This window comes from Nicotiana attenuata, unplaced genomic scaffold (assembly GCF_001879085.1).
Source record: "Nicotiana attenuata strain UT unplaced genomic scaffold, NIATTr2, whole genome shotgun sequence".
NCBI classification, from domain to species: domain Eukaryota; kingdom Viridiplantae; phylum Streptophyta; class Magnoliopsida; order Solanales; family Solanaceae; genus Nicotiana; species Nicotiana attenuata.
This window is the reverse complement of record NW_017670385.1, coordinates 515,036-525,002: the sequence shown is the minus strand read 5'-3', so window position 1 is coordinate 525,002 and position 9,967 is coordinate 515,036. Positions and strand designations below refer to the sequence as shown.

The window sequence follows — 9,967 nt, the reverse complement described above, 5'->3', positions numbered from 1 at the left end:
AATTGAGTTGGTCCTAATACAATGTATATACTTTATTATTTTCAAAGGGGTAATTTACTATTGTGTATTCTTTTTAAATTGAAACTATTCACTTGTATATGAACTCTTGTAAGAATTAGATTGAGTTTAAAGGGTAAAATTATCGTTTACTTTTTGATGGGTATTTTGGTGATTCAATTCTCAACTTTAGGCTTCACACTTAGAATATAGTATGATGATATAATATGATGAGATGGATAATAGCAAAATTAGATAGAGTTCACGTAAACACACTCTGCTGAGAAAGTATGCTATTTACATACACGGCTGGAAAATTCATCTATGGCTACGCAAGAAAAACCGTTGCAACAGATAGGTACACCGTTGCCATAGATGTATTGCAACGGTTCAGTCCCGTTCCACGAGCTGGCGTGCCTATAGAGCTTATGGAACGGTTTTTTGAATGGTTCAAATAACCGTTGCTATAGTATAGTCTATCGGAACGGTTTTCCCTCTTTTTGTTGGAAAGCTTATTCTTATCAACTGCAATGGTTGCTTTCCGTTACCATAACGTTAAATGTAACGATCAATAACCGTTACTATATCTATTAAATCGTTACGTCTATTATAGAAATGGCAACAATTTTTTTAAGATACTGCAACGGTTGAACTGCCTATTGCAACGGTTTTTAGATTATCTTGAAACGGTTTGCGGGTCGTCCTATGGTAGCGGTTGAACTACCTATTGCAACGGTTTTTAGATTATTTTGGAACGATTTGCAGGTCCTATAGCAACGGTTTTATTAGCTGTAACAGTTTAATAGAATTGAAAATATTGCACCCTGTTGTAAATAAGGATTTACATATATATACAATAAACTATAAAACACTAAAATTTATATAAATAACAAAATGAAACTATTCATAATCCAAATTGTCCAACAAGCTAATCATAAATCCATAGACGGCGTTGAAATGTTACCAAGTACATACATTTGATATTTCAAGAGTTAAAAGTTTTAAAATGTTTTGATAACAAACATACCTAGAAACCGCTACATGCATCTACAACAATCAACAATTCAAAATTCTCTTAAGGTCAAGATCTTCATCACTACCTCCGTCTTCTCTTGCTTCATCTACTCCACCTACAAAAGAGTATAAATAAAGTCATTATCCGTTCAAGAGAATCCTATCTAAAAATTCTCTTAGCCCAATTCTCTTAGAACAAACACAATTTCAGTTTTCATCATCTAGCAACACCCCCTAAGATCAAGATTTGATTTTTACTACTGAGAAATCAAGTTAATGCACTTGTTTTCTCCAGTAACTTCACAAATATGCCAAAATTTCAGTGCTTCAATCTCTCACTAGTAAAAACAAGAAAGAACTGAGATACCCAAATGAACAAATTAAGATTCTATCAACATATGAGACCAAATTAAGCTTGAATTGCTTGAAAATACCAGAAAAGCTCAAAGAACCCAGTAACCAGAAAATTGTGCAAAAAGCAATGATAACATCAAGAAAGTGAATATGGAATGATAAAGAAATCTGACTGAGAAAGTTGCATGAGGAGCTCCCTCTCTAATTCCGTTAATCCCAAATCTACATCCGCAAGTTTCCGGGGAACATTGTTTTCCAGTGATCAATGTGATTCAGAGTCTGCCAATTGCATTTGTGTTCCAGAAGGAAATCTTCTATAGTTTTCAGCTCTCTGCCCCTTCCAAATGGGGACATGTTATGGGCTTATTTCTTTCATTTGGATTGCGTAGCCACCTTTTATTCTTTTTCTCCTTTTAATTTACTTAAGTTTGCTGGGTTAGAAAATCTGAGGTAGAGTGTAAGAGCCAATTTGAATCGGATGTACCATCATCTGAAGCTCTATTGGAAGACACTTTTGTAGTGTTTACAAGCGAAAATTCCAATTTGTATTGTGCTTAATTATTCATCTGGACAAAATGCTATTACTGGTTTTAATTTCTATAAGAAAAAATAGAGTCTTTAACTTCAAGATTCAGTCCACATCTCAACTCTCACAGGAACACTAGAAAAAGATTTAATCTTCAGCTAAAAAGGAATGATTTCAGAGAAAAGTCAAAAGTTGAAGAGAGTGGAGTGTAGACACTAAACATTTTGCAACTAAACATTTAGAATATATGGTTGCAGAAATTATATACAGAAAGCAGTTGATAACTTCAAACTCAAAAAGAGGAAAGAGGAGACGTGTAACATTTGGTACGGACTAACCTTGATTGTTACTGCCAACGGATGGACGATTGATTGGTTGAATAGCACCTTGTTGTGCAGAAGCAGCTTTGCCACGTGCACAAGCACTGAATATTAGCATGTCAGGATCAAGTCTTAAATCGGGATTGAGACGTTGAAGTCGTGTAATGACGTTCATCGTAATATCTTGTTCCATAGCTTCCTTTTGTGCATTGAGCTCTTCCAACAATTTTTCCTTTTGTGCATTGAGCTTTTCCAACAATTTTGTTGCATCCTCTCTTCCATTTCCTCCATTTTTTGTTCCATTCTCTCATCAGTAGCATTTACAGAGGATCCAAAATCTCCTTTTTTTCTTTTTTAAGACAGTCTTGTTAACTCCTCGTCCATACAATCTTACCCGACCTGGGTGCTCAAGTCCCATGACTGATGCAAACGCGCCAACTGAATCACTGCCATCTCCACTTTCTTGAGTTGATTGTATTCTCTCCATTTCAGCCTATAAACCAAATGCAAGAGAACATAGTTTAAGTAAATAAAATTAAGTTGATAATTAAGAACAAATAAATAATCACGACAAACTTTAAATTAGAAATTTCTTACAATTTTACTAATTGTATTCTCATAAAAGCCTTTGTATACTCGATCAGGTTTTCTTTTTCTTGTAGCCACAAAGATGTCCTTACTTGATAGAGTATCCGAAGTATTAGCCATTTCCTTCTTTTTTTCCTAGTAACATGAAAACTGGTATAATAATCTTTTCATGCAAAGTTAGCAAGTTCATACTTTAAGAAAAATAAAAGGAAAAATCAAACCTCGATGATTCGAGCAAAACTTGTTTTGCTAGCAGTGTGTGGATGCTTCAACTTTTTTCGATTCTCGATATTGATTTCAGATTCTGCAAATAAACAAGCAAAGATTGACAAGGGGCCACCTAAAATATTAGTTTTTTGTATTAAAATACAACCGGACTTTGAGTTTGCTTTAATGTTCATGGAATAACATCCCTTTTGGTTTATAGATTTAGTGACAAGGCTTGTTTAGCTGGGTAATGTGTTGAATGCAACACAGATACTTGAGAGGGCTCCAATTTTATACTGTTTGCATTTACATGTCTATTTAGTTGCTAGGCGACAATTTAAGATGAGAACTTAAAGAAATTTCCTAAAGCGTATGTTACGTTTCAGTCAAAATGAAGATCATGCAACTTGCTTCAGAAAGGAGTAGGTGCCACACCAAAAGCAGGGTGGAATGGATCATTCCAAATGCAATCTTCTGGGCAGCAGTGAGAGTATAGTACAGGTTCTGGACACAAGAAGCACTGTTTTAGGCTCCCGTATTAGCTCAAAGTACAGTACAGTACAAGTTTTTTGTTCCCATTTGCATTCAAATTATTTCTCAAACTTGAAATGTTACATACAAGCAAGCGTTTCAGTTTGCATTTTTTCAACAAATATCTACATTCTCTAGATTTCCATTCACCTTACTACAATAACAATTACAATCAATCTAGGGAGACTATTAGCTTCACAACTAGATGAGATACATAATAATAACTACAAACCCTGATATGTACAAAAGAATGTAAAATACCTGGATCCTGCAAAGTCCCTTTGCATTACAAGCTATTGTATCTCCTACAAAGTTGGCAAAAGTTGGATGTAATTACCTTTGCGGCATCAGAGTTCCAATATTCAAGAAGATCTTTAAAGTGAGACGCCGGAACATCTTTTGGCCTATTCTCCATTCGAAGCTCGTCATTCGCATATGCTTCAAAGTGCTTTTGCTTCAACTGACTTTTATACTTTCTCCAAGCAGTACAAACTGAATCAAAAATCCAATTCTTCGCGTCTTCAGGAATGTCATATTTTTCCTACAAATTTAGTGCAATTAGGTTAGTATAAAAAAAATGAAATATCATCAACGCTTATTGAACATTAGGAACTTCAAAAGGGTCATCTGTACTGCATAATCTATTGAAGTAGACCCGAGTTAACCCATAATCATCTATTTCATTACGAAATCAATCACATCTAAATAGTACAATGCTAAAACAACCCAAATAATCAACCTCAATGATATCCTGAATAGCTCCATAATAGATAACCTTACCATCGACGGGATTTTGGTCCCCTAGCACTAGCAAAACTATCAGTTGTTGCCGATAAACTCACTCCACTATTTTGAGTCTTGCATCGGGAATCTCGTTCTTTGGTATGAAATCGGTATCCATTAATAAAATATGAAGTATATCTTTTGGCCACCATATTGGGTCCTTTGGCTAGCCATCGTAAATATTCCGGCACTACAATATTTTCAACTTTCTCTTTAAACCAATTACTGAATTCCTGACTATGATTCCTCGCTCTTTCCCATGCATTTGATCTACTGTGATTAACAATTAAATTCTTATGTTCCCTGCAAGCATGAATATTTCAAGTTTAATCATATAATAAACAAATATAAAATTTCTCTTACTCGATAAACTTTTCCATTTGCTCATCTTCAGTATTGAACAGTGCATATCGATGTGCTTCAAAACATAACTGTGAATCCATGAGAAAAGTATTTGTTTTCTTACTTCCAATTGGATGGCCTATTTTAGGGAATAAAGGTGACATATTTTGAGAGCACTCATCATCCATAGTTTGGTACCTAGTGAATTTTGTCTTCACGCCATCATGTAGGTATCTCGAACAAAAAGTCAAGCACTCATCAGCCAAAAACCCCTCTGCTATTGACGCTTCTGGACAAGATCGATTGCGTACAAACGCCTTGTACTTACATAGGCTTCTCTCAATGGGATACATCCAATGAAGATGAGCCGTATCCCCAAGCTTAATTTCATTCACCAAATGAACAGGCAAATGTGTCATTATGTCAAAAAATGTTTGGATGGAAAATTTTTTCAAGCTCACATGTTATTTCAACAATTTCAGACTGCATTTTTTCAAGATCTCTTTTCCTTATGACCTTACTACATATAGCTGTAATGAAATTTCCCAACCTTTTTAAGGCCAATGAAACATTCTTGGGCTACACTTTTCTAACAGCAACCTGGAGCAAGTAATGCATCATAAAATGAGCGTCATGACTCTTGTACCCTGATATTTTGATCTCCTTCACATGCACACGTTCTGAAATATTCGAAGCACACCCTTTTGGTAATTTAGCATTTTTCATGACAGTACAAAACAAACTTTTCTCGTTTGGTTTCATATAGAAACATGATTTAGCCAAACTTATAGTTCCATCATTATTTGTTTTTGGTTGTAGCTCCTTTCGTATCCCCATTTCTTGCACGTCATAGCGAGAATTTTCATGGTCCTTTGACTTTCCATCTATTTCCAATAAAGTCCAGAGCAAACTATCACATATGTTTTTCTCAATGTGCATCACATCAAGATTGTGCCTCAATTTGTTATGCACCCAATATGGTAATTCAAAAAAAATGGATCTCTTTTTCCACGGACCCTTAGCACTTTGAGGCCTTTTTTAGTTCCCTTTCCAAAGATATTGTTGAATTCAATCAGCTCTTCAAACACTTCCTCACCCGACAAAGGAGCAGGTACAAGTCTATGCTCCTCTTTACCGTCAAATGACTTCTTATCTCTTCGGAATGGATGATAAAGAGGCAAAAATCTTCGATGACCCAAGTAACACATCTTGTGACTATGTTTGAGATATTGAGAGCATGTTTCATAATTGCAAGTGGGGCATGCCAATTTCCCCTTAGTGCTCCATCCTGAAAGCATAGCTAATGCTGGAAAATCACTAACTGTCCACAATAAGGCAGCACGCATTCAAAAAGTTTGGTAGGTTACAACATCAAATGTGTCTATCCCCGTTTCCTATAGTTCCTTCAATTCTTTAATTAATGGTCGTAGGTACACATCTATATCATTTTCCGGAGACGATGGACCTGGAATGATCATAGACAACATTATATACTCTGGCTTCATGCAAATCCATAGTGATAAATTATAGTTCATTAACATAACAGGCCACGTGCTATGAGAAATGCTCATCGTCCGAAACGGGTTGAAACCATCACTTGAAAGATCCAATCTAACATTACGAGGATCGCTAGAGAAATCTGGGTGCAAAGAATCAAAATCCTTCCAAGCTTCCCCATCAGCAAGATGTCTTATATTCCCATCATGGAGTCGTTCATTAGCATGCCATCTCATCGTAGCAGCCGTTTCAGGACACATGAATATCCTCTGAAGCCTAGGCTTTAAAAGAAAGTACCTTAAAATCTTTACTGGGATTTTAGAGCTTGCATTAGTCAAAGGACCAGCATTCTTCCATCTTGAAGACCCACAAATAGAGAAATTATCGGCCTTCTCATTTTCTTTCCAAAATAACATGCAATCGTTAGGGCATGCATCTATTTTTCATAATGAAGACCCAAATATTTTATCATGTTTCTAGCCTTGTTAAAAGATTCTGGTACCTGAGCAAAGGGAAATGCCTCTTTTATCAACTCTAACAAATCTGAGAAAGCCACATTACTCAACCCATGCAAGGATTTAAGCAAGTACAACCGAATAGTGAAACTCAGTTTACTGAAAATTTCACACCCAGGATATAACTCTTGTTTTCCTTCCTCCAGTAATTTGAAAAATTTCCTTGCATCTTTAGATTGTCTTTCTCCAGCTCTTTCTTCATCCCCTGTCTGACCCTCTATATTTCTAAATGTATCATGAAGCATTCCATCAATATCGTCACGCATGTTAGAACCTTCATCATCATTGCTTGGAGAAGGTGTATTTGTCGAGGAAAATCCCTCCCCGTGGAAAACCCATTTGGTATAACCATCAACAAACCCATGAACAACCAAATGATCCTCCACCACATTTCTATAATGCCAGTAGAGATTAATGCACTTTTAGCAAGGGCATAATATTTCATTTCCTTGGGCGGCTCGTTCAAATGCCTTATCAAGAAAATTATTCACTCCACCGATATACTCATCCGTCCATCTAAGGAGATTCATCCAACTTTTATCTCCATAATCCATGAATATCCTATATAATATATTCAAATCACCAAAATTAGTATTCAAGGTAAGCAAGGTCAGATTAGTATAAATTTATGAATGATTGAGCATTAAAACGTTGAAGGTAGAGTGGCCGTTTCTAATGGACCCTCAGCTCAAGGAATATACCAAATAGAGGGAAATGCCTGAGCATAAATATCTGCTATAACGAAATCAGATTGGATATTTTTCAATTTTAGGAACTAGTGGGTGATAAGCTAACTATACAAAGGAAGACTCAATTATGGAAGCAGAGTAACTAAAACAAAGAAAGAAAACTTTAGACATGCAGAAACAGAGTAGTGCAGGTAGGGAATGAAATTTAAGACAATGTACAAACACCAAACAAGTACACAATGCTAAGTTATAAATATCCCTCTTTTACAGTTGCTATATATTATACTGCTACTACCATTAAGCCCAATACAGAAAGCATCTCCACTTATTGAATAACCAATGATACAATCAGATCTATCAGCTTCAAGAACCGCCGGATCTAAGTTTCATCCAATATAAAAAATTCTGCCATACTCAAACAAAATTTCACAAAGAGATAGGTAAACGTTAATTATAAAAAAAATAACTACAACTAGATAAATTAAGCTACTTCAACCAAACAATCAAAGATTTTTCACCAAACCCAGACGAGAAGCGGTATTTATTGCACAGCCAGTGATACTTATCCCACAACGTGAGGCAGTGAATTGTTGAGAAATAACTTGATTCATACACACAACCAGTGATATTTATCCCAAATAATTTTAAAAACTTACAGTGATATTTATTGCACAACTACCATCGCCAATTTCTTCTTCGGTGAGGAATGGAATCTGCGAAGGGCTCAATTGTTGAGAAATTGCAAAAGGAGTAGAAGAAGAGCATGCAAAGTAAATCAAAAAATTTGTGAGAGTCGAGCAAAAACCTAGAATTAGGGATCTGTGAGAACTTGAAGTGTTAGCCGAGCTTAATCGAGAAAAGACCCTAAAATTATTGGATGGTTCGAATTGATTGAAGGAGGTGGCTGTTTGTGGTGGAGGAGATAAAATTTATGGGGTATTTTTGTTGAGATTCTGGTGGATTTAATGGAGGTTGGCGGAGGGTCGACTATCACCAGCATGCACTATACAGCGTGAGAAGAGCTGGACAAAGAATGGAGGTTGGCGGAGGGTCGATGTTCGATTTCTTTGATTTTGGGCGTGATATGCTTGACAAAGAAACTTATTTTCCTTCTCCACTTTTAATTAATTAGCAGTATTACATTTTAAAAAAATACAAGTAAAAAAAATATAATGTAAAAAAAAGGGGGGTTTTGGCGGGTTTCAGGAAAATTTAGGAGGGAAATAATTAGAGGGAATTATTAAAACCGTTCCCAATGAATAGTTTCCAAGATTTGTTCCAATAGATACGTCTGTGGGAACGGTTAAGTTAAACGTTGCAATAAAAAACATCTATGGGAACGGTTCCCACACGAGTGCAACGGTTTTATAGCTAAAGTGTGCAGACAGTACATATGCCTTATTGCAACAGTTACAACCGTTGCATTAAGCTATCTATAGCAACGGTTTTTGAACCGTTGCAATAACATCCGCTGCCATAGGTTGATTTTCTAGTCGTGGTAAGTGAAATATAGTTTTAAGCAAAAATATAAGTGTTCTCCATAGTCCACATACTAAAGGGGGAAATGAATCCACTTGAAACAAGATTGAACTATGGAGCAGTCATCAAGTGGCTCTTTCTCTTTTAACAATACAAGAAAAATGTCAAAAATTGTCCAGGAATAGCGACCGAAATCGATCGAAATTCAAGAAAAATTGATCGATTTCCGACCGACTTTAATTTGTCGAAAAAACAGTGATCGCTAACGTGTAGCGACCAAAGTCGGTCTCAAATTTCGAGGAACGTTGGTCGGTAAATTCAATCAAACTTTGACCAAATTATTTGACACGTTTTATTGGAGAACTAAAAATACCGACCGAATTCGGTCGGTATTACGAAAACATTAGTGACCAAGATCTCGATATTGTAATTTTTTATTTTTCTAAACATTATATATTTCCGATCGAAATCTACCGGTATTATTAAAATATATTAAATTTAAAAACACAAATTCCAACCGATTTCGGTTAGTAATTTAAATCCTCGAAATTATTCATTGCTAATACCGACCGATAATGTTAAATTTTTGGGAATTTAATCTTAACAGTTCCGATCGACTTCGGTCGGTATGGGGTCGATTTTCTGGGTAAAAATTTAGCAGAATATTGTTCTTTTAGAGCTGCACCACCTGCCAACAACCATAACAACCTATAATGGCAACATTACATTTCTGCCATTCAACCAATAATAATTTCTAAAACAATAACAACAATAACAATTATAACAACAATATCAAAATTATATTAACAACATTTATGGTGTTTCAAAAATTCCAACAACTAAACTCTTCACAAGTTAAAACTTCTAATGTAATACAAACATCATTTATGGATTGTTTTGTACTGCATCATCTTTACTGCTAGAAGCTTCATCATCGACACAATTCGAAGGATCGCGATGAGAAGGAGTAGCATCTGGGGAAGACTCACGAGACCGGTGAATCGAAAAAGCCCCACTTGCAAGAAGATTGACCAGCTGACCTTAAAGGGCATTAAATTATTTGTCTCTCTTTTCTAGCTGACCTTGAAGGCTATTAAATTGTCGATCTCTCTTTTCTTCTCTAGC

The 9,967-nt window shown here is 35.7% G+C and overlaps 1 protein-coding gene across 4 annotated transcripts; it reads right to left on the bottom strand.

Moving 5' to 3' along the window:
- Nucleotides 1-913: 913 nt before the first annotated feature.
- Nucleotides 914-8,447, bottom strand: LOC109238697. Of its 4 annotated transcripts, XR_002069793.1 has the most exons (9): nt 8,169-8,447; nt 8,020-8,076; nt 6,662-7,235; nt 3,875-4,078; nt 3,442-3,510; nt 3,021-3,103; nt 2,809-2,934; nt 2,230-2,704; nt 914-1,127 (listed from the first exon to the last, which is right to left on the bottom strand). XR_002069793.1 is itself a non-coding variant. In XM_019405176.1 (6 exons), the coding sequence occupies exons 3-6, from the start codon at nt 6,938-6,940 to the stop codon at nt 3,068-3,070; spliced, it is 588 nt and encodes a 195-aa protein (XP_019260721.1). In that variant the 5' UTR covers nt 6,941-7,235; nt 8,020-8,076; nt 8,169-8,447; the 3' UTR covers nt 3,020-3,067. The 4 variants fall into 4 exon arrangements, 2 of the variants coding, with proteins under 2 accessions (XP_019260721.1, XP_019260720.1); XM_019405176.1 differs by lacking the exons at nt 914-1,127; nt 2,230-2,704; nt 2,809-2,934 and having other exon boundaries at nt 3,020-3,103; XR_002069794.1 differs by lacking the exons at nt 914-1,127; nt 2,230-2,704; nt 2,809-2,934; ... (1 more) ...; nt 3,442-3,510; nt 6,662-7,235 and having other exon boundaries at nt 3,990-4,078.
- Between the last annotated feature and the right edge of the window lie 1,520 nt (nt 8,448-9,967).